General features: G+C 60.8%; 2 protein-coding genes across 2 annotated transcripts; both read right to left on the reverse strand.

Annotated features, from left to right (window-relative positions):
• Window positions 1–3,948: 3,948 nt before the first annotated feature.
• LOC128829404 (synaptonemal complex central element protein 1-like) lies at window positions 3,949–15,204 on the reverse strand. Its single transcript, XM_054014808.1, has 12 exons — window positions 14,880–15,204; window positions 14,362–14,421; window positions 13,288–13,362; window positions 12,947–12,994; window positions 12,143–12,197; window positions 11,680–11,769; window positions 9,999–10,062; window positions 9,475–9,541; window positions 7,745–7,865; window positions 7,260–7,349; window positions 6,285–6,312; window positions 3,949–4,108 (listed from the first exon to the last, which is right to left on the reverse strand). The coding sequence occupies exons 1-12, from the start codon at window positions 15,202–15,204 to the stop codon at window positions 4,067–4,069; spliced, it is 1,065 nt and encodes a 354-aa protein (XP_053870783.1). The 3' UTR covers window positions 3,949–4,066.
• Window positions 15,205–18,795: 3,591 nt separating this feature from the next.
• LOC128829466 (vacuolar fusion protein MON1 homolog B-like) lies at window positions 18,796–27,593 on the reverse strand. The gene is made up of 6 exons (XM_054014913.1): window positions 27,484–27,593; window positions 25,986–26,090; window positions 25,112–25,534; window positions 23,193–23,991; window positions 21,311–21,458; window positions 18,796–20,332 (listed from the first exon to the last, which is right to left on the reverse strand). Exons 2-6 carry the CDS (start codon window positions 26,068–26,070, stop codon window positions 20,114–20,116), a joined length of 1,674 nt encoding a protein of 557 aa, XP_053870888.1. The 5' UTR covers window positions 26,071–26,090; window positions 27,484–27,593; the 3' UTR covers window positions 18,796–20,113.
• Between the last annotated feature and the right edge of the window lie 123 nt (window positions 27,594–27,716).

Here is a 27,716-nt window from a genome sequence, read left to right on the forward strand (position 1 = left end):
CTCCCCCAGGCGTCTACTTCCACTTCCGGGGTCACCCGGCCACCCTGGCCAAAGGCGCAGCCGCCACCCCCAGCCGCAGCCAGCTCATCTGCCCGCTTCTAAGATGGCCGCCATCAGGGCTATGACGTTCCTCCCAGTCGGCCTCTGCCCGCGTCCAAGATGGCCGCCCCCAAGCCCAGCGGCAGGGGAACCTATCAAATATGGCCGCCCCCATGAGAGTGACGAGCGCATCAGGCAAGATGGCCACGCCCCCCCGGATCTGCTCAGCCTGAGCGCCAGGATCAAATATGTCCGCTTCAGCTCTACTTAATGCACCATTCAACGGGAGCGGCCATCTTTGATACTGGCAAATGCAACACAAGTTGAATCAAACAGGTCGTCTAAATGATCAGATAGATACAGCGCATGGAGATAGATAGAGGGGGTGTGGGGGGATAGATAGATAGATAGATAGAGGGGGTGGCTGGGGATAGATAGATAGATAGATAGATAGATAGAGGGGGTGGCTGGAGATAGATAGATAGATAGATGGGTGGATAGAGGGGGTGAGGGGGATAGATAGATAGATAGATAGATAGAGGGGGTGGCTGGGGATAGATAGATAGATAGAGGGGGGGATGGGGATAGATAGATAGATAGATAGAGGGGGGGATGGGGATAGATAGATAGATAGATAGATAGAGGGGGGGATGGGGATAGATAGATAGATAGATAGATAGAGGGGGTGGCTGGAGATAGATAGATAGATGGGGTGGCTGGGGATAGATAGATAGATAGATAGATGGGTGGATAGAGGGGGTGAGGGGGATAGATAGATAGATGGGGGGATGGGGATAGATAGATAGATAGATAGATAGATGGGGGGATGGGGATAGATAGATAGATGGGTGGATAGAGGGGGATAGATAGATAGATAGATGGGGGGATGGGGATAGATAGATAGATAGATAGATGGGTGGATAGAGGGGGATAGATAGATAGATAGATAGATGGGTGGATAGATGGGGGGATGGGGATAGATAGATAGATGGGTGGATAGAGGGGGATAGATAGATAGATAGATAGATGGGGGGATGGGGATAGATAGATAGATAGATAGATAGATGGGGGGATGGGGATAGATAGATAGATAGATGGGGGGATGGAGATAGATAGATAGATGGGTGGATAGAGGGGGTGAGGGGGATAGATAGATAGATAGATGGGGGGATGGGGATAGATAGATAGATAGATAGATGGGGGGATGGGGATAGATAGATAGATAGATGGGTGGATAGAGGGGGTGAGGGGGATAGATAGATAGATGGGGTGGATGGGGATAGATAGATAGATAGATAGATAGATGGGGGGATGGGGATAGATAGATAGATAGATGGGTGGATAGAGGGGGATAGATAGATAGATAGATGGGGTGGCTGGGGATAGATAGATAGATAGATAGATAGATAGATAGATGGGGTGGATGGGGATAGATAGATAGATAGATAGATGGGTGGATAGAGGGGGATAGATAGATAGATAGATAGATGGGGTGGCTGGGGATAGATAGATAGATAGATAGATGGGGGGATGGGGATAGATAGATAGATAGATAGATGGGTGGATAGAGGGGGATAGATAGATAGATAGATGGGTGGATAGAGGGGGTGAGGGGGATAGATAGATAGATGGGGGGATGGGGATAGATAGATAGATGGGGGGATGGGGATAGATAGATAGATAGATAGATGGGTGGATAGAGGGGGATAGATAGATAGATAGATAGATAGATAGATGGGTGGATAGATGGGGGGATGGGGATAGATAGATAGATGGGTGGATAGAGGGGGATAGATAGATAGATAGATGGGGGGATGGGGATAGATAGATAGATAGATAGATGGGGGGATGGGGATAGATAGATAGATAGATGGGGGGATGGAGATAGATAGATAGATGGGTGGATAGAGGGGGTGAGGGGGATAGATAGATAGATAGATGGGGGGATGGGGATAGATAGATAGATAGATAGATAGATGGGGGGATGGGGATAGATAGATAGATAGATGGGTGGATAGAGGGGGTGAGGGGGATAGATAGATAGATGGGGTGGATGGGGATAGATAGATAGATAGATAGATAGATAGATGGGGGGATGGGGATAGATAGATAGATAGATGGGTGGATAGAGGGGGTGAGGGGGATAGATAGATAGATGGGGTGGATGGGGATAGATAGATAGATAGATAGATAGATAGATGGGGGGATGGGGATAGATAGATAGATAGATAGATGGGTGGATAGAGGGGGATAGATAGATAGATAGATGGGGTGGCTGGGGATAGATAGATAGGGTGGATGGGGATAGATAGATAGATAATCTTAGGGGCTGGAGATCTAGAGGCATAGGCATATGGTTAGATAGTTCAGGAACCCCTTGGTCAAATGACCCCCAATTTGGGTCACTGTCTGGGGAGGGGAAAACAAAGGGCAACAGAGAACCCAGGAGTCCTGGCTCCCAGGCCACCCCCCGTCCTCTGCTCTCAGCCATCAGACACTTCCCTGCCCAGAGAACCAGGCCCAGCCAGTTTTGAGGCACTCGGAATAACCGTGCGAATTCCAGAGTACTTGGGAGCCTCAGTGGAGTGTGGCCCGGCCCAGCCCTGCACCCAAAGGTGTTGCGGTAGACATGGCCCACGCTGCCCTTTCCCCGTGGCAATCTCTGGGGTCAGGCCCGCTCTCCCATGACTTTCTGCTGGATACCATAGGCCCTTTTGGGGCCTCCAGCCTCCACAAAATAATAATAATAATAGAGATATACCTATCTCATGGAACTGGAAGGGACCCTGAAAGAAAGGTCATCAAGTCCAGCCCCCTGCCTTCACTAGCAGTACCAAATACTGATTTTTGCCCCAGATCCCTAAGTGGCCCCCTCAAGGATTGAACTCACAACCCTGGGTTTAGCAAGCCAATGCTCAAACCACTGAGCTATCCCTCCCCCCCTTGAGCCAGCCACATGCAGGGAGAGGTCTCCCCCTGCCACATATCATAATCGTCCCACCCTCTAAGGATCAGGAGGGCATGGGAAGGGCCGAGCGATGATCCGGCTACTCTGGGACCCTGACACCCCCAGGCTCAAAGCCCGAATCCTGGGCCAGTAGTGCATGTCCCAGCTGGGAGGCGCTTCTGTTCATGGTCATGTGAAATCCATTCTTATTTCAATTCACCTTTGCTCTTTGCCTCTCTGATATCCTGCAGCAGGGAGTTCCACAGGCTGCTCCACTCAGGCATACACGGAGCAACGCAGCCATATCCCATCTGTTATCCACTGCTCCCTCCCCTGAGCTGGGAGCCGATGCAGCATGAGTCGCAGCGTCACCTCCTGAGCCTCCCACCCCACTCCCCGCAGCACAGGGCCCCTGGGGCCACACTGGGACCCGGGTGTCAGTCCACCACTGACTCCTCATGGGGAGCGCCTAGCACCGCATGGAGCCAAGGCAGTCTGACAAGGAAGCTCCCACTCGCTTCACACACCGGGGACCCCAGAACGACGGCAGCCCCCGCCGCGGGATGGAGACTGCCTGGCACAGACGTGACCACCCGCTGCTGCCCAATGGTGCCAGGTGGCTTCACCCAGTCTCGACTGAACCACAGCCAGTGATGGAGAATCCGCTGTGCCCCATGGGAAATCGGTTAATTCCTCTCATCCTTAAAAACGGACGCCATCTTCCCAGGCTGAATTGGTCCAGCTTCAACTTCCAGCCGGTACTTATAGATGGGGATAAAGTCACCCCTGCACCTTCTCTTGGTTCAGCTAAATAGACCGCGCTCCTGGCACCCTTTAATCATTCTCGGGGGGCTTGCCTGACCCCTCCCCACGGGATCCCCATCCTCCCTGAACAGTGGGCGGCCGAACAGGACAGATCGTCCCGCCCTGAGTCCAATAACCGGGCAGAGGCCAGCAGGGGGTGGAGGGAAGGATGTTTTTATTCAGAACAAGGAGCCCGATACATCCAGAGGGGACTTAACTCCAGGCCGATCCTCGGGGGGCGCCGTTCTAGCTCTTGCTGCAGGGGAGGGGGCGGGGTTAGGCATCTGTTTCCATGATGGCCGAGTCACCCCTGGATCCCTGCGATGGGGCAGAGCACAGGGTGAGGGTAGTGGGGGGAGATGTGGAAGGGTCGGCCTGCCCCCCTAGCCGGGATGGTGGGACACGGCTGGGTGAGAACGCTCAGACGCTGGCACCAGGCCTTGGATCCCACCCCGAGTGCGATCACCCTAGGCCTGACCCCAAGCCTGGCCCCACTGCGCTGCTGGGCATTTAGGCTGGCAGCCTGGAGGGAAGGGCCGTGGGTCCCAGCCCCAGGGGCCGCTCAGCCCCCTGGCTGGCATGCTGATCGGGATAGCCAAAGGGGTACGAGCGACTGCTGAGCCTCCCGGCGGACTCGGGCACCAGCAGGAGCCCAGAGCCAGGAAAGCAGCCAGCCAGCCAGTCCTCGCACGCCTCCAGCCACTCCTCGCACACCTCCAGCCACTCCTCGCACACCTCCAGTCAGCCAGCCAGTCCTCGCACACCTCCAGCCAGTCCTCGCACACCTCCAGTCAGCCAGCCAGACCTCACACACCTCCAGCCAGTCCTCGCACACCTCCAGTCAGCCAGCCAGACCTCGCACACCTCCAGCCAGGCCTCGCACACCTCCAGCCAGCCAGCCAGTCCTCGCACACCTCCAGCCAGTCCTCGCACACCTCCAGTCAGCCAGCCAGACCTCGCACACCTCCAGCCAGTCCTCGCACACCTCCAGTCAGCCAGCCAGTCCTTGCACGCCTCCAGCCAGTCCTCGCACACCTCCAGCCAGGCCTTGCACACCTCCAGCCAGCCAGACAGACCTCGCACACCTCCAGCCAGTCCTCGCACACCTCCAGCCAGACAGACCTCGCACACCTCCAGCCAGCCAGCCAGCCAGCCAGTCCTCGCACACCTCCAGCCAGGCCTCGCACACCTCCGTCAGCCAGCCAGACCTCGCACACCTCCAGCCAGTCCTCGCACACCTCCAGTCAGCCAGCCAGACCTTGCACACCTCCAGCCAGGCCTTGAACACCTCCAGCCAGACCTCGCACACCTCCAGCCAGTCCTCGCACACCTCCAGCCAGCCAGCCACTCCTTGCACACCTCCAGCCAGTCCTTGCACACCTCCAGCCAGTCCTTGCACACCTCCAGTCAGCCAGCCAGACCTCGCACACCTCCAGCCAGGCCTTGCACACCTCCAGCCAGACCTCGCACACCTCCAGCCAGTCCTTGCACACCTCCAGCCAGTCCTTGCACACCTCCAGCCAGTCAGCCAGACCTCGCACACCTCCAGCCAGGCCTTGCACACCTCCAGCCAGCCAGGTCTTGCACATCTCCAGCCAGCCAGCCAGGCCTCGCACATCTCCAGCCAGCCAGGCCTCACACCCCTCCAGCCAGTCCTCGCACACCTCCAGCCACCTCGCACACCTCCAGTCAGGCCTCGCATACCTCCAGCCAGCCAGCCAGCCAGTGCTTGCACACCTCCAATCAACCAGTCCTCGCACACCTCCAGCCACCTCGCACACCTCCAGTCAGCCAGTCCTTGCACACCTCCAGCCAGTCCTTGCACACCTACAGCCAGCCAGGCCTCGCACACCTCCAGCCAGACCTCGCACACCTCCAGCCAGGCCTTGCACACCTCCAGCCAGTCCTTGCACACCTCCAGCCAGTCCTTGCACACCTCCAGCCAGTCAGCCAGACCTCGCACACCTCCAGCCAGGCCTTGCACACCTCCAGCCAGCCAGGTCTTGCACATCTCCAGCCAGCCAGCCAGGCCTCGCACATCTCCAGCCAGCCAGGCCTCACACCCCTCCAGCCAGTCCTCGCACACCTCCAGCCACCTCGCACACCTCCAGTCAGGCCTCGCATACCTCCAGCCAGCCAGCCAGCCAGTGCTTGCACACCTCCAATCAACCAGTCCTCGCACACCTCCAGCCACCTCGCACACCTCCAGTCAGCCAGTCCTTGCACACCTCCAGCCAGTCCTTGCACACCTCCAGCCAGGCCTTGCACACATCCAGCCAGGCCTTGCACACATCCAGCCAGCCCTCCCTCCCCCATGCATCCTTCTCGTACACCCCTCTCTCTGCATATCAGGTGGGATATTCTGTCCATGTGACAATGTCCTGGTCACAGGGGTCCAGCCCTACAGACTCCGGTGGAGAAGCTAGCCGAGCCCTGGCCCTTTGCGTGGCACTGAGCCCTACCAGAGATTTCCCTTTGTCGCTACCGTCCTCACCTGCTGGGCTTCCAGCTCGTCCGTCAGCCTGAAAGAGACCCGAAATATTGGTTATAATAAAACAGCGGGAGCATCTGGCCGGGCCGTCACCAGGGCAGCCGAGCCATTCACAGAGAGGAAGGGATATGGCACAAGGGCTATGGCAGGGTCCTTCCTCCCAGCAGAGAAATGCAACCGCCTCTGGAGGGGCACGCAGCCACTGCAGAACAGAGCAATCGGGACAGTGAGGAATCCCATAAGCCACTGGAGACACGGGGAACGTGGAGAGAGCTCGACCCAGTTGGGACTGGGCCAGGCAAAGAGGGCCCAAAATGTGCCAGGGGAGTTTCCTGGACAAACCAGTCGGGGCCTTAGATGGACTGTGCCCACAGCAAAGCGGCAGCCTCAGCGCCAAGCTCACAGAAACTGGGATAGAACCCAGGAGTCCTGGCTCCCAGCCCACCCTGCTCTAACCACTAGACCCCCACTCCCGTCCCAGAACCAGGATTGAACCCAGGAGTCCTGGCTCTCAGCCTCACCCTGCTCTAACCACTAGACCCCCACTCCCGTCCCAGAACAGGATTGAACCCAGGAGTCCTGGCTCTCAGCCTCACCCTGCTCTAACCACTAGACCCCCACTCCCGTCCCAGAACAGGATTGAACCCAGGAGTCCTGGCTCTCAGCCTCACCCTGCTCTAACCACTAGACCCCCACTCCCGTCCCAGAACAGGATTGAACCCAGGAGTCCTGGCTCCCAGCCCACCCTGCTCTAACCACTAGACCCCCACTCCCGTCCCAGAACAGGATTGAACCCAGGAGTCCTGGCTCCCAGCCCACCCTGCTCTAACCACTAGACCCCCACTCCCGTCCCAGAACAGGATTGAACCCAGGAGTCCTGGCTCCCAGCCCACCCTGCTCTAACCACTAGACCCCCACTCCCGTCCCAGAACAGGATTGAACCCAGGAGTCCTGGCTCCCAGCCCACCCTGCACTCACCTCTTGAACTTCTGCTGCAGTTCTGAGTGGCCGCGCGAAGCTGCCTCCAGATACTCGGTCGCTCTCTTGTTTTCCTGTTGGAACAGCTGCCTGGGGACAACAGAAGGCAGTGAACAGCCCGGACGCCTTGGTGATGGACAGCAATCGCCCCCCAGGCAAGGCAGGCTGTGCCGGGAATGACTCTCTCTGCATCCCCTTGCCAAACGCCTCTCCCTGGCGGACCTCTGCCAGCGTTGTGCCAAGGCACTCTCCGCACTGGCCTAGATGGCTCCCAACCCCCCCTGCTCTAACCACTAGACCCCACTCCCCTCCCCGAGCCGGGGCTAGGACCCAGGAGTCTTGGCTCCCAGCCCCCCTGCTCTAACCACTAGACCCCACTCCCCTCCCCGAGCCTGGGCTAGGACCCAGGAGTCCTGCTCGCCGCATATCGCTGCAGAACTGCTCCCCCGGTGGCTGGCACAGGGCTGGTGGCACTCAGCACTCACAGGGCAGTGCTGGCCTCCTGGCTCTTCAGGAACATCCTCTCCTGGCTGGGAGTTGCCTCTGCCTGGGGCAGGGAGTCCAGCTGCTTCTCGACCTGGGCCAGGTTGTCTCGGATCAGCTTGTCTGGGGCAAATGACAGAAACAGCATCACGGGGCAGCGTAACTCGGGTGCTGGGTGTCGCGGAGTATCGGGGGACTCTGGGCCCTGCATCCCCGGCTTCCTGCGATTCACCATGACTCTCAGCCAGCCAGTAAAGCAGAAGGTTTATTTGGATGACAGGAATACAGTCCAAGATAGGTCTTGCAGGCACAGACAACAGGGCCCCCCTCAGTTAGGTCCATCTGGGGGTCCCAGGCATCCCAGCCCAGCCCCCCTTGGGAGGTCAGAGCCATCTCTGCCTCCCAGCTCCCAAGACTCTGCCTTCAGCGACCCCTCCCACAGCCTTTGTTCAGTCTCCCGGGCCAAGGTATCACCTGGCCTCCAACCCCTTCCTGGGTTCTCATGTTACAGGCTCAGGTATGTTCCCTCGGGCAGACTCCCATCCCCCGATGCAGACTATCCTAGCCACACTCCCCTGTCAGCATTCACAGACCATAGTAAGAACAGTCCCAGTTCGTCACACTGGGATCTCAGTGAGAACGGATGGGGCCCAGTTCCTGGACTGAGACATGTCTGCAGAGACCGAGATCAGGGCCCTGTCGTGCCGGGCGCTGCCCAGACCCCGACCGAGATCAGGGCCCCGTCGTGCCAGGCGCTGCCCAGACCCTGACTGAGATCAGGGCCCCGTCGTGCCGGGCGCTGCCCAGACCCTGACTGAGATCAGGGCTCCCCATTGTGCCGGGCGCTGTCCAGACCCTGACCGAGATCAGGGCCCCGCCGTGCCAGACGCTGCCCAGATCCCGACCGAGATCAGGGCCCCGTTGTGCCGGGCGCTGCCCACACCCTGACTGAGATCAGGGCCCCCCCTCGTGCCGGGCGCTGCCCAGACCCCGACCAAGATCAGGGCCCCATCATGCCGGGCGCTGCCCAGACCCTGACCAAGATCAGGGCCCCGTCGTGCCGGGCGCTGCCCAGACCCTGACCGAGATCAGGGCCTCCTGTCGTGCCGGGCGCTGCCCAGACCCTGACCGAGATCAGGGCCCCGTCATGCCAGGCGCTGCCCAGACCCTGACCAAGATCAGGGCCCCGTCGTGCCGGGCGCTGCCCAGACCCTGACCGAGATCAGGGCCACCCGTCGTGCCGGGCGCTGCCCAGACCCTGACCGAGATCAGGGCCCCGTCATGCCAGGCGCTGCCCAGACCCTGACCGAGATCAGGGCCCTGTCATGCCAGGCGCTGCCCAGACCCTGACCGAGATCAGGGCCCCGTCGTGCCGGGCGCTGCCCAGACCCTGACCGAGATCAGGGCCTCCCGTCGTGCCGGGCGCTGCCCAGACCCTGACCGAGATCAGGGCCCCGTCATGCCGGGCGCTGCCCAGACCCTGACCGAGATCAGGGCCCCGTCGTGCCGGGCGCTGCCCAGACCCTGACCGAGATCAGGGCCCCGTCGTGCCAGGCGCTGCCCAGATCCCGACCGAGATCAGGGCCCCGTCGTGGTGGGCGCTGCACAGACCCTGACCGAGAGATGGTCCCTGCCCCCAAGCGTCTGCACTCCAAATAAACAAGACAGCCCCAAGGGAGGATTATTCTGCCCGTTTTACAGCTGGGAACTGAGGCCCAGAGAGATTCATCACCTTCGCTCAGCAAACGTTCCTTGCTCTCGGCCATGCTGCAGATCTCGGCAGCCAGCTTCTCCATGCTCTAGGAGGAGGCGGAGGGAATTCACCACAGAGCACGCTGCCATGGGGAGGAGGAAGTGTCTGGGGTGGGGGCGTCCAGGGGCTTCCCTCACACTAACCCCCCCTGGTCTCCAAGGGGAGATGCAGCTTGTACCAGCTAAAGGGTAGTTCCCCTGCCCCCGCAGGCCTTATATCAGGGCCCTACCCCTAATGCTGCCACAGCGAAACACCGTGGACACCCTTGGCTTCTGCTAGCACCGAGTGTCCTCAGCCCCTGTCCTGGCTCCCAGCCCCCCTCAAAGCCAGGAATCCCGGCTCCCAGTCAGACTCTCTGCTCTAACCCACTCCCTCCCACACATGCCCAGGTCCCCTCCCAGTAGGGTTGTGTCCCACAGTCTGTCCCAAGGGGGCGCTCCCTTGGACCCCACCCCCAGCCCACTTGGCCCAGCAACAGCCCGGGGGACCCCAATGGCTCTTACGTGGCACTCCTGGAGGCTCTTGTGCTTCTCCATCAGCTCGTCCAGCTGCTGCTCAAATTCCAGCCTGGAAACAACAGGGGGTGAGGGGCTGCCATGGGGCAGAGAGAGCGGCTGGGGTGCAGGGAGCGTGGAGTTCTGCGCACAACAGAAACACACACACACACACACACAGAGCAGGGTTCATCCCCTCCAGCAGGGGGCAGCAGGGATACACACACACACAGCACACGGCTCAGCCTCTCCAGCAGGGATACACACACACACACAGCACACGGTTCAGCCCCTCCAGCAGGGATACACACACACACACACACACAGCAGGGCTCATCCCCTCCAGCCGGGGGCAGCAGGGATACACACACCACACAGCTCAGACCCTCCAGCAGGGGGCAGCAGGGATACATACACACACACCACACGGCTCAGCCCCTCCAGCAGGGACACACACACACACACACACACACAGCAGAGCTGGTCCCTCCAGCAGGGGGCAGCAGGGACACACACAGAGTGCGTTACATACAGTGCAGTACATGTATGTCCCTGCCACCCCCTGCTGGAAGAGATGAGCCCTGCTCGGTGTGTGTGTGTGTGTGAGTGTGCTGTAGGGTGACCAGATGTCCTGATTTTATAGGGACAGTCCCAATATTTCGGGCTTTTTCTTATATAGGTGCCTATTACACCCCACCCTGTCCCAATTTTTCACACTTATCTGGTCACCCTAGTGTGCAGGTGTGAGTGTGTGGGTGTGGGTGTCCCCCTTGCTGCAGGGGATGAGCCCTGCTCTCTGTGACTATGTGTGTGTGTGTCCCACTGCTGTACCCCGCTGGAGGGGATGAGCTCTGCTGTGTGTGTGTGCGCGCTTGTGCGCCCGTGTGCTGTGTGTGTGCGTGTCACTGCCATCCCCGGTTGCAGGGGATGAGCCCTGCTTGGTGGGTGTGAGTGTGTGGGTGTGAGTGTGTGTGTCCCCCTGCTGTACCCCACTGGAGGGCATGAGCTCTGCTGTGTGTGTGTGTGTGCGCGCTTGTGCGCCCGTGTGCTGTGTGTGTGAGAGAGACAGAGAGGGACGCTAAGGGCTGATTCACCCCCCAGAGTGACTCTACTCCCTCTGGTGAGCAGGCGCTGGCAAGCGAGGGCCTGTGGCAAAGCCGGGACTGCCTAGGGTGAGCACTACCGCCTCTGCACTGTGGGCCTGGCAGCTGGTTAATGATTGGTCGTTAATTTCCCGGACAGAACAGGAACACGCCCAGGGAGTGGAACCCGCGGCAGAGGCTCAGGCTGCAGGAGGGAGCCACCATCGCACACCTAGGCCAGGTGGCTAGTGGACAAACTGGGGTGTGCAACCCCGGTCTCTCTCGGAGCGCTTGCCCATGGCTCGGCCTGGCTGGCACACAGGGGGCTGCCCCAAGGATGGATGCCCCGGACCCGCTAAGGGATCGACTTTGAGGATCGGGCTGCCGTAGATCTCACGGAGAGGAGGGAGCATCTAGACTCGGTGCAGCGGGATATCCCAGAATGCACTGCCCACTCCTGCTCATTGCCCGTTGTGCTGGGTGCTGTACACGACACGTGCCCATCTCCAGGGCACCGGGGGTGGGCAGGGGGTTGGAGCGGTAGCGACGCCCGCTTACAGAGCTGGGGGTCCCACGTTCAGTCCGCTGCCGGGGGGGGCGGGGGGTACCTCTGTTTCCTCTGCTTCAGCTTCTCTTCCTGGATCTTCGCCATCAGCTCCTCGATGCTCTGCTTCCGCTCCTGGGACAGCGTCTGCTGCCTGCATGGGGCGAACAAGGGCGGCCCAGCCAGTGAGCCCGGGCGGCCTGACTCCCAGACGAGGGGACGAGGCTATCGCCCGCGGGGGATCCCAAGCCACCTTCCCCAGGTGAATCTACTCAACCCCGGCATGTGGGCAGAGAAGCGGAAACACCTGGCCCAATATCAGGGCGTGACATGAATAGAACCCAGGCGTCCTGGCTCCCACCCCCCTCCTCCCCTGCTCTAACCACTAGACCCCACTCCCCTCCCAGAGTTGAACCAAGGAGTCCTTCTGTCTCTGTATGGTTCTCTGTGTCTCTCAGTCTCCGTCTATATCCCCATACACACCCCTCCATCTGTCCACCCCTCCCTCCTGCCCTATCCCCTCTCACCGCTGGGCCTCGGCCTCTGTCTCCTGGCAGCGGAGCTGCAGGGTGCGCAGGACCTCTGGAAGGGACACGCATGTTAGTGCTGGGGACACGGCTCCCAGAGAGACACCGCGTGCTGATCCCTGCTGGGGCCACCCCACTCCCCATGGGGTGCTCACTCCGGACATGGGGGACCCTGGTGTGAGGGAGGGGGAATGGGAGGCACACAGAAGGCCTGGGATGGGGGGAGATCGGGGAACCCTGGTGTGAGGGAGGGGGGAGGGGGGGCACACAGAAGGCCTGGGATGTGGGGAATCGGTGAACCCTGGTGTGAGGGAGGAGGAATGGGGGGCACACAGGGGCTCTGGAATGGGGAAAATTGGGGAACCCTGGTGTGAGGGAGGGAGAATGGAGGGCACACAGGGGCCCTGGGATGGGGGGAATCGGGGAACCCTGGTGTGAGGGAAGTGGAATGGGGGGCACACGGGGGCCCTGGGATGGGGGGGACTCGGGGGACCCTGGTGTGAGGGAGGGGACAAAGGGGATACACAACACCCCTGGGGGCACACAGCACCCCTGGCAGGGGAGAGAAGGAGCAGAGAGGCAGGAAGTCTCTGAAATAGAGGGGATTGGTGGGGGGCCCACGGGGAGTTTGGGGGGCAGAGGTGGTTAAGGCTGGAGCCCGCTGCTAATGGTAACGCCCGTCTCTTCTCGAGTCCGTCTCCTCCGTGGATCTCAAAGCGCGAGACCAAAGCGGTCAGTGCCTTTCTCCCGGCTGTCCAGCCTGTCCTTGTGTCACTCCACGGCCCGCTAAAGGCCTGCTCTCACCTTGCTTCTGGCTGCAGATTTCCTCCAGGTTCGACTTCTCTTCGTTCACTGCAAGAGAATGGAGGGGGGAACAACCAGGCTGGGGGCTCATGTCCTCCGGGTTCGGGGATGTGTCTCACCGGCGCTAGGGAGTGGGTCCAGCCCCCCGCAGCATGCAGCTGGGGAGCGAAGTAGCCCGCGGTGCAAAGGAGCCTGCTCCAAGAGAGCTCAGAAGATGCTGTGGCCCAAATCCTTAACGGGATTCGGTGCCTAGGGGAGTTAGGCACCGGTGAGAATCTGGGCCAAAGACCTGAGGCGCAACATGAGCCGCAGGGAGTGGTGCTGGGGTGGGGGTGACTTACGCTCCTCCAGCTCTGCCTGCAGTTCCTCGCTGCGCGCCTTCCCATCCTGCAGCTCCCGGCTCAGAGCCTGCTTAGCTGCGGAGACACCAAACGGGTTAGGGGTGAGGGTGTGCGGAGGGGGGTGTCTAAGGGGCTGGAGCAGTGGTGTGTGGGATGGATGGATAGATAGATAGATGGAGAGGTGTGTATTGGGATGGATAGGCTGGTGTGGGGTTGGACGGAAGGAGGGAGGGAAGGGGCAGTATGGGGATGGATAGTGGGGGGGTTGGATGGACGGAGGGAGGGAAGGGTCCGTATGGGGATGGATAGTGGGGGGGGTGTACAGGGATGGAGAGAGGGGTCAGTATGGGGATGGATAGTGGTGTGGGGTTGGATGGAGGGAGGGAGGGAAGGGGCAGTATGGGGATGGACAGTGGAGGGTGTGTGGGGATGGATGGGGTGGTGTGGAGTAGGAGGGAGGGAGGGAAGGGGCAGTATGGGGATGGATAGAGGGGGGGTTGGAGGGAGGGAAGGGTCAGTATGGGGATGGATAGTGGGGGGGTGTACGGGGATGAAGGGAGGGGTCAGTATGGGGATGGATAGTGGTGTGGGGTTGGATGGAGGGAGGGAGGGAAGGGGCAGTATGAGGATGGATAGTGGGGGGGTGTACGGGGATGGAGGGAGGGGTCAGTATGGACCTAGAGAACTATAGGAAGGTAGGTATACATGAGGATGGATGGATTATATAGATCCCTGCATTACCAAGGGCCTGAGTCTGATTTCAGCCCCACTGGGGGAAATCCAGAGTCCCTGCTCTGAAGTCCAGGGGTCGTTTACACGCCGCTTTCAAAGCCGTGGAAGCTAAACCGGACAACGGCCTCTGCTCCTGGGGTCGGCGCATCCCCCGGCAGGTGCAGCAGCTTGGCTTTGGGGGTACAGTGTGTGTCCCCATGTAAACGGACTGTCAGTGAGAGCAGAATCTAGCCCCTGCTAGACACTGGGGGGCCCAGGACAGGGGGGCATGGCATTAAGGGGTGCTGGGGGAGTGGGCTGCAGCCCCGTGTGCTCCGTCCCCCTGCCTTCCCCTCCCCTCACCTCGCTGCAGTCTGCTGATCCTTCCTACCAGGTCGTCCATTCGGGGCTCCAGGGTCCTTGCTGCAGAGAAAAGGAGAAGGATACGCCCGGTTGGGTTCCTAACACTCGTCCTTCACCCTAGGCTCTTTTGAGCGTGCTTAGGAGGAGAGGGGTTATTCCTACCTTCACTTAAAGGGGGAGGGGAAACTGAGGCACAGAGACATGACACAGAGAGTCACTAGTACAGCCTAGAAAAGGACAGTCCCCTTTCACAGACTCTGACAACTAGACCCCACTCTCCCCCCGAGCTAGGGATAGAACCCAGGAGTCCTGGCTCCCAGCCCCCTCCCCTCCCAGAGCTGGAGAGAGAACCCAGGAGTCCTGGCTCCCAGCCCCCTCCCCTCCCAAAGCTGGAGAGAGAACCTGGCTCCCAGCTCCGCAAGCTCTAACCCCTAGTTCCCACTCTCCTCCCAGAGCTGGGGAAAGAACCCCGGAGTCCTGGCTCCCAGCGCTAACCACCAGACCCAGCTCCCAAATACCATCCTGCAGTTGTTTCACCAGCAATAGCAGCTCCTCTGCCTTGGGTGCAAAGTCGCTGGGAACTGGGAAGAAGAAGAAAAAAATCAAAGGAATTGCTTTGTTGTACAGAAAATTCAGCTCAAGCTTGTAACTGGGCTTTCTAGGGGGATTTATCCACCCCTTGGTGTTCAGGAGAAGTGCACTGTGGGGTTGACACAGATTTATCCAGCCCACGGCGTGAGGGAGAAAGGCATTGTGGGATTGCCATGGCGAGAGGGAGAAGGCATTGTGGGATTGCCACCCCATGGCGTGAGTGACAAGGTTACTGTGGCATCGCTTCCCCATGGTGTGAGCGAGCAGGGCACTGTGGGATCACTCCGCTGGGGGAGCGGGGAGTTACGGGATCACCCCCCTTGGCATGAGCGAGCAGGGCATTGTGGGATCACTCCGCTGAGGGAGCGGGGAGTTACGGGATCACCCCCCTTGGCATGAGCGAGCAGGGCATTGTGGGATCACTCCGCTGGGGGAGCGGGGAGTTACGGGATCACCCCCCTTGGCATGTGCGAGCAGGGCATTGTGGGATCACTCCACTGAGGGAGCGGGGAGTTATGGGATCACCCTCCTTGGCGTGAGCGAGCAGGGCATTGTCGGATCACTCTGCTGGGGGAGCAGGGAGTTACGGGATCACCCCTCTTGGCATGAGCGACCAGGGCATTGTGGGATCACTCCGCTGGGGGAGCAGAGAGTTATTGGATCACCCCCGTTGGCGTGAGCGAATAGGACACTATGGGATCACACACACACCCTTGGCGTGAGCGAGCAGGGCACTGTGGGATCACACACACCCTTGGCGTGAGTGAGCAGGGCACTGTGGGATCACACCCCCTTGGTGTGAGCGAGCAGGGCACTGTGGGATCACTCCGCTGGTGGCATGAGGGAGCGGGAAGTTGTGGGATCATCCCCCTTGGGGTGAAGGACAAAGGGATTATGGGATCGCACACACACCCCCTTGGTGTGAGCAAGGGCATTGTGGGATCACCCCGCTGGGGGCATGAGAAAGACGGACATCGTGGGATTGCCATGAGTTATCCACCCCATGGGGGCCATTCCCCCTCTGCCCCATCTTCCCCTCACCCTGTTTTCTCCCCTCCATGGCCCTATGTGCCCAGAGAAGTGTGGGGCGGGGGGGGCCTTCACACAGGCGCCTATTCACCCCCCTGGAGGGAGGGGGAGCCTTGAAACTCCCCAGCCCCTCCCGCGCTTTCTTTTCCCGCCGTTTTCCAACGGTTGCTGCGGCCCCGCCTCTGCTCCCCCCCTCCCCCGCCCCCAAGCAGGGCTCGTGCGCTGTGTTTACCACCTGTCCGGGCCCCGCCCCTCCCCTTGGAGAAGGGGGAGGGGCTAACCCCTCACTGGGGGGCAGGGCTGGGAACCAGGATGCCTGGGTTCTCTCCCCAGGTCTGGGAGGGGAGTGGGGACTAGTGGTTAGAGCGGGAGGCGGATGGGGGGGCTGGGAGCCAGGACTCCTGGGTTCTCTCCCCAGCTCTGGGAGGGGAGTGGGGTCCAGGGGGTTAGAGCAGGGGGGGCTGGGAGCCAGGACTCCTGGGTTCTCTCCCCGGCTCTGGGAGGGGAGTGGGGTCCAGGGGGTTAGAGCAGGGGTGGCTGGGAGCCAGGACTCCTGGGTTCTCTCCCCGGCTCTGGGAGGGGAGTGGGGTCCAGGGGGTTAGAGCAGGGGGGGCTGGGAGCCAGGACTCCTGGGTTCTCTCCCCGGCTCTGGGAGGGGAGTGGGGTCCAGGGGGTTAGAGCAGGGGGGGCTGGGAGCCAGGACTCCTGGGTTCTCTCCCCGGCTCTGGGAGGGGAGTGGGGTCCAGCGGGTTAGAGCAGGGAGGGCTGGGAGCCAGGACTCCTGGGTTCTCTCCCCGGCTCTGGGAGGGGAGTGGGGTCCAGGGGGTTAGAGCAGGGTGGGGCTGGGAGCCAGGACTCCTGGGTTCTCTCCCCAGCTCTGGGAGGGGAGTGGGGTCCAGCGGGTTAGAGCAGGGGGGGCTGGGAGCCAGGACTCCTGGGTTCTCTCCCCAGCTCTGGGAGGGGAGTGGGGTCCAGGGGGTTAGAGCAGGGTGGGGCTGGGAGCCAGGACTCCTGGGTTCTCTCCCCAGCTCTGGGAGGGGAGTGGGGTCCAGTGGGTTAGAGCAGGGGGGGCTGGGAGCCAGGACTCCTGGGTTCTCTCCCCAGCTCTGGGAGGGGAGTGGGGTCCAGCGGGTTAGAGCAGGGGGGGCTGGGAGCCAGGACTCCTGGGTTCTCTCCCCAGCTCTGGGAGGGGAGTGGGGTCCAGGGGGTTAGAGCGGGGAGCTGTGTACAGTAACCCCAGAGCACGGGTTCCAGGGCTGCTCCTCCCTTGTCCCAGCCCACAGACTAAGCTCATGCCATCTCTCCTTGATTATCATTTGCATGGGCGGGCCTGGATTTCATCCATTCTCCCCTCTCTGCTTCGGGTAGGGGTGGGGGGCACCTTCAGAGGTCCCTGGGCTCCACCATGTGGATGTTTCTGTGCTTAGCACCCGGGGGGGGGGGGGCTCCCCCCACGGGGATGGCATTTGGCTTGGGTAGATGGCAGGGGGTGGGGCGGTCTAACGATTGGCAGGTGATGAGCAAGGGCCAGCAGCGTCTGGACCAGGGCCTAGCCCGCTCCTGTACCTTCGTGGCCAGACAAGGGCAGGAGCGGAGCTACAGGCAGCCAGACATTGTTTATTTCAGCCCCCCAACCCATGCTGGTGGACTCGAGGTGCAGTCAGTCTTGGGAGAAGTACTGGACCAGACCTCTCTGAGCAGCAGCTGCCTTCCCACCGCCGGTCCTGCTCCCGCTGCAGAGCCCACATACATAGCTTGCGGCAGGGTGCAAGCGCAGGCTGCATCTTAAAATAACACCCCCCTGAGAGGCTCGCCTTGGTATTTTGGACTCTGGCCGTCCCCAGGCTTCTATTTGCAGCGTTGTAGCAGCAGGGTTAAGTGCGAGGCCTGGGGGTGAAGCGAGTGCAACGGGTAGCTTTATTTCTGCACAGCAGCTCTCTGCACCACATCACCACTCGCAGACTGGAAGCATCAACATCAGTTCACAGCCTGCGGTCCAGGCAGCCAACCACGCCCCCAGAAACAGCTGTGAATATCACTCTCTAATGACCCTTCTACCATGCCTCGCTGCTCCCTTTCCCCCTTGAAGAGCACCTGAGCTTGATGCCTTTCACACGCTCCTTATGGGATAAATGGAGTGACCATGTGCTAGGAACTGCTTGGCAGGCCCTCTGCTGCCATAAAGTCACATCCCTCCCTTGCCAGCAGCCAAGCAGTACTCACTTAAAACAATGGAGGCTGGGCCCACAAGATATAGTTCACTGGTGGAACATGCTAGCACCAGACCCATCTCCGCTTTGTACCTGCTGAACGAGCCCCAAGTACTGCAGCAGGTGCTGAACTGCAGTTGCTTCTGGGGTAGAGCATGGCAGTGGTGTTGCCAGCAGAGAGGACCACAGCCCACAGTTGGCATAATACTTAGATTTGAGATAAAAAATAAAAACCACCAGGCAGCATTAGAGTACCTGATGGTTGAGTGGAACACAGCAGGAAGAGAAGGGGATTCTGGAGGACAAAAACGGGCAAAGTGAATTTGGGATCCCGTCTTTCCAAAAAGGAGAATGCTGCAGGGATGGAAAATGCCAGCCTCAGGCAGAGGGTTAGCGTGACAACCCTCTGGACCAGGGCCGCTGTGGGCTAGCTCCGCTGTGACCTGACGTCTCCAGAGATGAGAATTAAAAGATTGGACCTCTCCCCTGCATCCAACTGACATAAGCTCACTGGGGCCAAGGCAATACACCTAGCATTTAGAAAGCCCCAATTCCCCCTTCTCTTGACAAGATCTTTTGTGCTGGCTGGCGAGCAAGACAGATGTACCCTCATCAAAACAACTTTTTAATAAGACTTTGATTCTCAGTTGAACACGCCAGCCAGAAAGAGACCTCATTTGACAGACAGCCAAGATGGTTCTAGGCACAGCGCATCATGCATATGAAAACTGTTTCTGCTTCCCCAACCCCATCAGGTCTCACTGGAGCAGCTAAACGCAAGTTAAAAGGAGACGCAGGCAGGGGCTGGCTCTCCAGAGGCATGGGATGATCTTCCTGCGAGAAACAGACCCAGCGGATTCTGGGTCAATCCCACTGCAAATCGATAGGTCTAAGGCCACAGGAGAGCAAACAGCCCTTCCTTCTAGCAACCAGGATGGACAAGGAGACTGAAAAGTGTGACGGGGCAGCCCAGTTAACTTAGCACAGATGTCACCGGCAAAGGAGGGAGGCAGTTCGTTGCTTTCAAAGAGCATTTCAACACTTCCTGTGAAAGGATCTGCCTTTCCAAAGGGAACATTAAATTAATACGGGCAGGGGAGAGTGCATTGGTGCAGGCGCTAACGAACACGACCAGCCCAGGGAGGGAGAACACAATACAGCGGCATCTCCAACACCCACTTGCAATTTATAGCATCGAGAGAAGCACGTGCATGGTGGGGGATGAGGGAGTAATCTCCTTCCCGCCGCACATACAGCTATGTCTCAAGACACAGCGGCCAGTTAAATCAATTGGCAAACATGAGCCGCCAACCTCCGGGCGCCTGCAAGAAATCTAAGTTCATTCCAGGCCCAGGTTTTTAAAGAGCAGAGGATGTGGAAAAATGGTTTCAAAGCAGGTCCGGCTCCGATGCGCAGGGCGCAATTCGCCACAATTCATCCAAAAGAAAGAGAAACACAATCACAGCCCATTTCATAGGGGCCTGCGGCCGATCCACACCAGGAGGTGGAAAGCAGAGGCTCCAGGGAAGGAACCGCGAACAGCTTCTGTCAAGGAGATAGAACAAGCCGCACCCAACCCCAGCTCCACCATGCAGGTGGAGTCCTTCGGTACAGGCCTCTGCGAGCCAGAATGTAAGCTCGCCACCCGCCTCTGCGCCCCACGTCAGCCTGGAGCACGAGGCCCAAAGTGAAGCAAACCCGCCACTCCAGCTTCCCCAACAGAGGCTCGGAGATACGAGTAGACCAATAAATAAGACTGGCAGATAACCACGTGTCGCCACCACCCCAGAAGAAGCCTGAGCCAGCTCCTAGAGAGTGTGGTTTCTCGCGGGGGGGGGTCCCCAATCTCCCCTTCAAAGAGGAGAAGGGATTTCCCCCCCAAGTTATCCAATCACCAGGCCTCGGGTGAAGCAGGCTCAGGCTTAGAGTCCAGCAAAAAATCCATTCTCCGCGCCATCGGGCCGGCCCCCCTTGGCGCCCTTCCCAGGGTTGGGTGTAGTAGAGTACTTTGGGGGGTAGCGAATGAAGAGCCGGTCCTCCTCCTTCTTGATCCAGCGCAACAACTTGGTGAGGACATTGATGGCGCCGGCCTTGGTTACCAGGGGGCTGAAGCAGGTGTATAGCTCGAACTTACTGGTGACCTGAGAAGGAGAACGTGGAAAAAGGACAGGTCAATCCATCCTCTCCCCAATACCTGGCACTGTCTTGTCTCTTGTCCTCCCTCTCCAAACTTGCTCCCCAAGCTTCTTCTCATCACTAGCCCTGAGGGAGGCAGCACAAGCTTTAAACCTATATGGAGCTGTCAGCATGACAGCCAGAAGCAGCATGAGCTATCTGTTCCAATGGGGCGCGTGTTCACTCTGAAACCTACTGATGTTTGGTTAAAACCCAAGCACATCGCTGCCGATCACGTGAGTGGACACATCACACTAAGGTGCATATCCCAGTCACATCCCTCAGTAGTCTGGGAATTCTGCAGCATGTGGGGCCTTGACGCTGGAATTCTGGAAACGAACAGCCTGAACCATTTCCCCAGCTATCCAGGCGGGACTGGTCTGGGCTTGGTGATCACTTCCCACACCAGGCACCACTGTGCTTCCTGCTAGGAGAGCAGGAATGAGCCAAGTGCAAGATAGAAAGGACACAGCAGGAAGTCCCACCCTCCTCACCCTAGAGTATTACTGAGATAGGAAGTGGTCTCTCCCAAGCCCCCAGCCAATGCCAGGTGAAGGTCCAGGCAATCTAGGCTCATGCCTAAGGGCGATTGCTAGAGTCATGTGATCACAGCAGCAGCTCAGCTTTCTGTTATGAATAGAGTAAGTATCTCACCCTCCTAGTTGGGAAGAAAACCTTGAAATCATAAACCAAGTGTCGCAAAGGCAGCGACACTGCCTGAGTCTGCAGAAGGCCTGAGCCCATCACTCCAACTTGGGGGAAATTGACCCACGTGTGAGTGATGCTGCCTGAGTTTGCAGAGAGCCTGAGCCAATTGCGGTGAGTGAGTAGTAGGGGGTGCTCCTGCCTCTCTTGGGGAGGAAGAGGGGCCCTGCTGCTCCTCTGGGGAGATGAGGGCCCATGACCCTGCCCCTCCAGATGCCTTGATCTGTGCCCTGCCTTACCCAGGCGAGTAGCGTCTCCTTCTCGGCCACATGGTAGATGAGGCGCAGGGGGCGAGAGGTGCTGTGAATGCGGCTGTGCAGGTAATGGTAGAGGTCAAAGAGCCGGTGTTGCTCCTCCTCGCTGCAATACGGCCCCTCCAGCTCTGGGCTGCGGGGGCGAGAGACGCCAGAGGAGGGGGGATTAGACACAGAGACCAGGCACCGCCCGCTCCCTGCTGCTACCAGTGTCTTGACCCCGCACCCCGCAGAACCAGGAGGGAGGGAGAACGCTGAACTAGAAGGAAACCAAGGAACAGCTGGAGCCCATCTAGCGCGGCATCTTGGCTAGCAGAGGAACCCCAGAGGAAAGAGCTTCCCAGCCCCCAGTGATTAGCGCTTGCTCACTGCCGAAATCCAGCTCCCTCCGGGGTCGGGCCCGCCCTGCCAAAACCCTGCCTTTGGTTTGAGATCTTCCAGATACTCCTGGGGCCTGCAGGGCTGTCAGCGCCAGTGTCCTGTGGCAGGGAGTCCCACCAGCTAACACGAGGGACCTGTAGAAGCCCACAGCTGGCTTTGACCCCTGGGTGGTTCACGTGACAGACCTTTGTTCTGGCACTACAAGGCAGGGAGGATGAGAGATCCCAATCCTATTGCAGTATTTGGTATACAGCTAGCCGGTCCCCTCATATCAGGGTAGAGGAGCCCATTGTTCTCATCCAGGACGGGGACAAGGTACCAGGGAAAGGCGGACCCCCATTCTGATCCGGGACGGGGAGGAGCTACCCGGACAGACGGACCCCCATTCTGATGTGGGGGAGAAACACTTGCCCTGACTAACGAGGTGTATCGTGAGCCAATCACGTCTGTTTCAGGCTGTGAACAAGCAGTTCAGAGACCCCGATTCCATGCCAAGTCCAGCTGACAGGAAGAATGGTTGTGTGGGGTAAAGCGGTTTGTTAAGTGCCCTACACTGACCCATCCCACCCTGGCACGAGCTCTCAGCTGCAATCCCCCCTGCCCCCCAGCAGAGGGGTCTAGTAGTGTAGAGTACAGGGGCTGGGAACCAGGACTCCTGGGTTCTATCCCTGCTGTTTTGAAACAGAAGAACGTGCCTCGGTTTCCCCATTTATAACACACGGACGGTGTCACCCATTCTTTTTCAGGGGCACTGGAAGGTTCATGATGTCAGAGCTCCCCTCCCCTGGCACTGAGCTACCCGCACCATTCCCCCACGTGATGGCACTGCCGAGGCCCCTGAATTCCCAGCATGCCCTGGGCCACCTCCGCCCCCGTGATCCCCACAAGCAGCCAGTCTCACACACATGCCGCCTTGTTGGGAAGCACATGACGTGCCCTATTTAAAGCCGGGATTGCATAAGACTGGCTTAATTCGTCCCGGAGCCGCGGGGGGAGAGGGAGGGCAGCTATCTCTTCGGGAGGCTGTCTGTCCAGCTGGCACATCCCAGCCGTCCTCCGTTGCAGTGACCACAAAGCGCTCTCCAGGCTGCACCTGGGGCTGAAACGCAGCTGCCTCTGGGGTGGAGCACACAGCTGCAGAACGCCTGCCCGCAAACTGAGGACAGCTCTACTGACACCTGGCCTGCTGCCTGCAGCACGGCGCCCCCTAGTGCCCGGCCCTGACTGCCAGGGGAGAGCACCCTCCACCCCACTACCCACCACAGAGCGCCCAGCCCTAACTGCCAGGGGAGAGTGCCTCCTGCTGATTCCCCTTCTCCCCGGTGCCCCCTACCACCAGTACCTTGCAGCTACTAAGCACGGCTTAGCATTAGCGTCAGAATTCAAGGCCACCGACACGACCCAGCCTCCCCCACACCAACCCCGACGGCGAAAGCCAGAGCCAAGCACTGCTGCCCCCAGGAGGGCGGCCGGGGTGCCCCGTTACCTGGTGAACTGGGGCAGCTGGCGGTAGTTCTCCGGGATATCCAGCGGCTTGTAGAGGAAGTGCCGCAAGTCGGGCACCCCGACCTGCCCCACGCCATAGGAGGGGCTCTGCAGGCCGCCCGAGAGCACCTGCAGCGAGCCCTGAGTCCGCATGGCCTCCTCCACCCGCTTCTTGCAGTCCGAGACGGCGTAGAAGGACTCCTTGTCGGTGGAGAGCAGCACCAGGCACACGGTGCACTCCGCGTCCAGGTAGGAGATGTAGGCGTAAAAGTACCCGTCGGGGTTGAAGCGGGGCAGGCAGATGGGCGTCCAGATCTCCCCGGCCTGGAAGGCCGAGCTGGCCCCGATCAGGTTAAGCAGCAGGTGGAGGTCGGTGGGCTCCAGCCGGCACTCCTCGATCACCGCCCGCTCCTGCACCGCCGTGACCAGCTGGCTACGGGCCACCAGGATGGAGAAGACCAGGTTGGGGGTGATGGCCTTCTGCAGTAGGGTGCCCAGGGCGTCCCGCAGGGAGGCAGGAAGGGGGAGGCAGCGCACGGCCCCCAGCAGGAAGCCGGGATCCGACTCCACCAGGTTGAGCAGGCGGTCGAGGATCTTCTCGGAGCCAGCCAGCAGGCGCCGCAGGTCGTAGTTCTTCTTGCGCTCGAAGATGCGGGTGATGCTCACCTGGGTCAGCATGCTGAGGATCTGGTAATAAACGTAGAGCAGCTCCTGGCGCAGCTGCTGCTCCGACTGCAGCGTCCGCGACACCGACACCAGCACCAGCGGGCCCTGCTGCACGAACACCAGCTTCCGGTCGTCTGGGGCGGAGGGGCGGACGTGGAGACAGTGAGATTGCCCTGCTCCCGGGGACCCCCGAGTGCCGCTGCCCGACCCCCTGGGCCAGCCAGTCCCCTGCCCTGGGGCCAGATCGGAGCCAGCGCCCCCTAGAGGGGACAGGCCCCTGCCCCATTTCCCGCCCCCCCCCAGGCCAGCCAGTCCCCCGCCCTGGGGCCAGATCGGAGCCGGCGCCCCCTAGAGGGGACAGGCCCCGTGTCCCATTCCCAACCGCCCTGGGCCAGCCAGTTCCCCGCCCTGGGGCCAGATCGGAGCCGGCGCCCCCTAGAGGGGAAAGACCGCCATGTCCCATTCCAGTGCCCACGAGTCTCCTCTCCATCTGTCACGCCTCACGTATTTCTACACTCTCAGTGCGACGTATCGACCGCCGAGGGCTGATCTCATTACGGCTCCCCTGGGCGCGATTCGTGCATCCCATGCCCAGCGGCACGAGGCAAGGTGTGGGGCCACAGGTCTGCCAGCGTCCCAGCCTCCTCCTCCCGCTAAATCCCCCTAGGCAAGCGCACAGCCTCACACCCCACAGCGGGCTTGCCCAGCACCGACAGGCAGCCACCTCTGGGGTGGAGCGCAGCAGCTGGATAACCGGTGACTAGCTTCCGCCCCTCCAACTGGGACTGCGGTGAGAAGAAATCAGGAAGGTGGAATGGAATCCCCGCGCCCCAACACCCAGGACTGGGGTCCCCACCTCCACTGCTGGAGGGCAAGTGTTACGGGATTTTTAAGGAATTAATTTATTTGGGTCGGCAGCAACTGCCAGGGCAGAGGGCCCCCTGCCCAGCCCCCCACCCCACAGCACCCCCACAGTGCCCAGCCCTGTCCGCCAGAGGAGAGCGCCCCCTGCCCAGCCCCTCAACCTGCTCCCCACAGCACAGCACCACCCAGCGCCCAGCCCTGACTGCCAGGGAAGGGCACCCCCTGCCCAGCCCCCCACCCCACAGCACAGCACCCCCCAGTGCCAGGCCCTGACTGCTAGAGGAGAAGGTCCCTTGCCCCACAGCATGGCACCCCCCAGCGCCCGGCCCTGAGTGCCAAGGCAGTGTGCCCCCTGCCCAGCCCCTGCCCTGCAGCCCAGCCCGCGCCTACCCGAGTAGATGGAGCGGATGGCGTTGTCGCCGCTCTGGATGAAGGACACCAGCGCCATCATGACGCCCATGGTGGAGGACAAGGCCTCCTCGTTGCCGTAGCGAGAGTAGATGGGCTTGCCGGCCTCGCTCAGCACGAAGATGTGCTTCCGGCGGGCCCGCCAGCTGGCGGCCGTCACGTCCTCGTCGCGGTGCGTGGGAGGGGCCAGGGGGCCCCCTGGCTCGCAGGCCCCCACCCCCAGGGGCCGCCCGAACTCGCTCGAGTCCTCCAAGGCATTGTCGGTGGAGGCCGAGTCCGAGAGCTCCTTGTCGCTCGGCTCCTCCTGGGCATCCCCCTGGCCATCAGCCGCTCTCACGGGCCCATTGCTCTGTGGGGCAAGCAGCTCCTCCTGCTCCTCCAGGCCAGCGCTGAGCTCGTCCCCCCCTGGGGGGCAAAGGAGAGAGTCACGGAGACGGGAGAGAACCCTGGAGTCCTGGCTCTGAGCCCCCCTGCTCTAACCACTAGACCCCACTCCCCTCCCAGAGCCGGGAGAGAACCCAGGAGTCCTGCCTCCCAGCCCCCCCTGCTCTAACCACCAGCCCCCACTCTCCTCCCAGAGCCAGGGAGAGAACCCAGGAGTCCTGGCTCCCAGCCCCCCTGCTCTAACCACCAGCCCCCATTCTCCTCCCAGAGCCAGGGAGAGAACCCAGGAGTCCTGGCCCCCTATGTGACCAATTCAGGGGTACTCTCTCTCTGCAATCAGCAGGGCGTCCCCACTGTAGGGTCGGGGGCCCCGGTGACCACAGCCCCACTAATGTCCCTGGCCACAGGATGGAGGACAACCCCACACCTTCCTGTCCCCAGTCTGGGGGGCGCGCCCCAGGCAGGGACTCACCTGTATCCGTGGGGCACAGCCCGGCCTGCTCCTGGGGCAGCGCCATCCCTTCCCGCGTCGGTGAGCTGGGCTCGCCCGTTGCCATCTCTGCATGCCAAGCAGCACCTGCAGCGGCAAAGTCACAAGAACCCAAGCTCCATGGCTGGAGAGAGAACCCAGGAGTCCTGGCGCCTGGCTCCCCCGCTCTAACCACTAGACCCCACTCCCCTCCCAGAACCAGGCAGAGAACCCAGGAGTCCTGGCTCCCAGCCCCCCTCACCTTAACCCACTAGACCCCACTCCACCCCCCATGGAGGTGAGAACACCAGACGGACCCAAGTCGCTGTTCAGGCCCCGAGCCACGGCCAGCCCGGGCCGCTCCCAGCAGCCGGCAGGGCAGGGCCAAGCCGGTCAGACCAGCATTAAATCACTAATCACTGTCACATGCCCCAGCAGCGATGCCAGGCAGGAGCCGGCAGGAAATAGCCCTGTTCACTAATCGCCTTCCCACCGGCAGCTTAATGGCACCAAGCTTAGCACAGCAGGGCCGGCAGCACCCCCCTTATAACACCAACGCCCCCTTCTTCACCACCACAGCACTCCTGGGTGCTGCCCCCCCCCAGTTTCACCACCCCAGAGGGGGCTGCATCTCAGCACCGGGCGAGCCCTCCCCATGTGTTGTTATGTGTGACTGATCTCCAGCTGACCCACCCCAGAGGGGGCTGCATCTCAGCACCGGGCGAGCCCTCCCCATGTGTTGTTATGTGCGGCTGATCCCCAGCTGACCCACCCCAGAGGGGCTGCATCTCAGCGCCAGGCAAGCCCTCCCCATGTGCTGTTATGTGCGGCTGTTTCCCAGCTGACCCGCCCCAGAGCTGGCTGCATCTCAGCGTCGGGGGATTCCTCCCCCTGCAGATCCTGGGGATCTTTCACAACGGAGAGCAGGCCAGGCATAGAGGGATGTTGAGATGTCTCCCCTCTGGAGAGGGCAGCTCAGTAACAACAACACATAACACCCGGCAGGGATGCATCAGGGGCTTCCCTCTCCCCATGTAGCTATGGGGGAGGTCTCCCCTCCTCCCCATGGGGGTCTCCCCTCCTCCCCATTGGCCTCTGGGGGGGTCTCCCCTCCTCCCCATGGGGCTCTGGGGAGGTCTCCCCTCCTCCACAACTGGGGGTCTCCCCCTCCCCAATGGCCTCTGGGGGGGTGTCTCCCCTCCTCCCCCATTGGGGATCTCCTCCCTCCCCATTGGCCTCTGGGGGGGGGGGTCTCCCCTCCTCCCCATGGGGCTCTGGGGAGGTCTCCCCTCCTCCACAACTGGGGGTCTCCCCCTCCCCAATGGCCTCTGGGGGGGTGTCTCCCCTCCTCCCCCATTGGGGATCTCCTCCCTCCCCATTGGCCTCTGGGAGGGTCTCCCCTCCTCCCCCACTGGGGGTCTCCCCTCCTCCCCATGGGGCTCTGGGAGGGTGTCCCCTCCAAACCCACGTGGCAGTAGGGGGGGTCTCCCCCTCCCCTCACCATGCGCGCGCCCGAGGGTCTCCCCTGCGCTCCTCCAGCAGCCTCGATCCCGGCCCCGCGCAGCACGGAACCGAACGCGGGGGAAAGGGCGGGGCCGGCGGCGCCTCCCTCCAATCACAGGGCGCGAAGCGTGGGAGGCGTGGCCCGGCGTGCCGGGTAGCAGCCAATCAGAGAGCGAGGCGGTGCAGACGCAACTTTGGGCCAGACTGTCACAAGCCTTAGCCAATCAGGGA

The sequence above is a fragment of the Malaclemys terrapin genome (assembly GCF_027887155.1).
Source record: "Malaclemys terrapin pileata isolate rMalTer1 chromosome 20 unlocalized genomic scaffold, rMalTer1.hap1 SUPER_20_unloc_1, whole genome shotgun sequence".
Taxonomy (NCBI): Eukaryota; Metazoa; Chordata; order Testudines; family Emydidae; genus Malaclemys; species Malaclemys terrapin.

Coding starts and splice junctions, on each gene's coding strand:
- LOC128829404 (XM_054014808.1), bottom strand. CDS start 15,204: ATGGGGAAGCGATGCCACAGTAACCTTGTCACTCACGCCATGGGGTGG. Junction 11,770..12,142: donor ACAGAGGCCGAGGCCCAGCG/GTGAGAGGGGAT, acceptor CGCCCCATGCAG/GCAGCAGACGCTGTCCCAGG. Junction 4,109..6,284: donor ACGAGCTGGAAGCCCAGCAG/GTGAGGACGGTA, acceptor GCCCCATCGCAG/GGATCCAGGGGTGACTCGGC.
- LOC128829466 (XM_054014913.1), bottom strand. CDS start 26,070: ATGGCAACGGGCGAGCCCAGCTCACCGACGCGGGAAGGGATGGCGCTG. Junction 23,992..25,111: donor CATCCGCTCCATCTACTCGG/GTAGGCGCGGGC, acceptor CCTCCGCCCCAG/ACGACCGGAAGCTGGTGTTC. Junction 20,333..21,310: donor AGGAGACGCTACTCGCCTGG/GTAAGGCAGGGC, acceptor TCTCCTTCTCAG/GTCACCAGTAAGTTCGAGCT.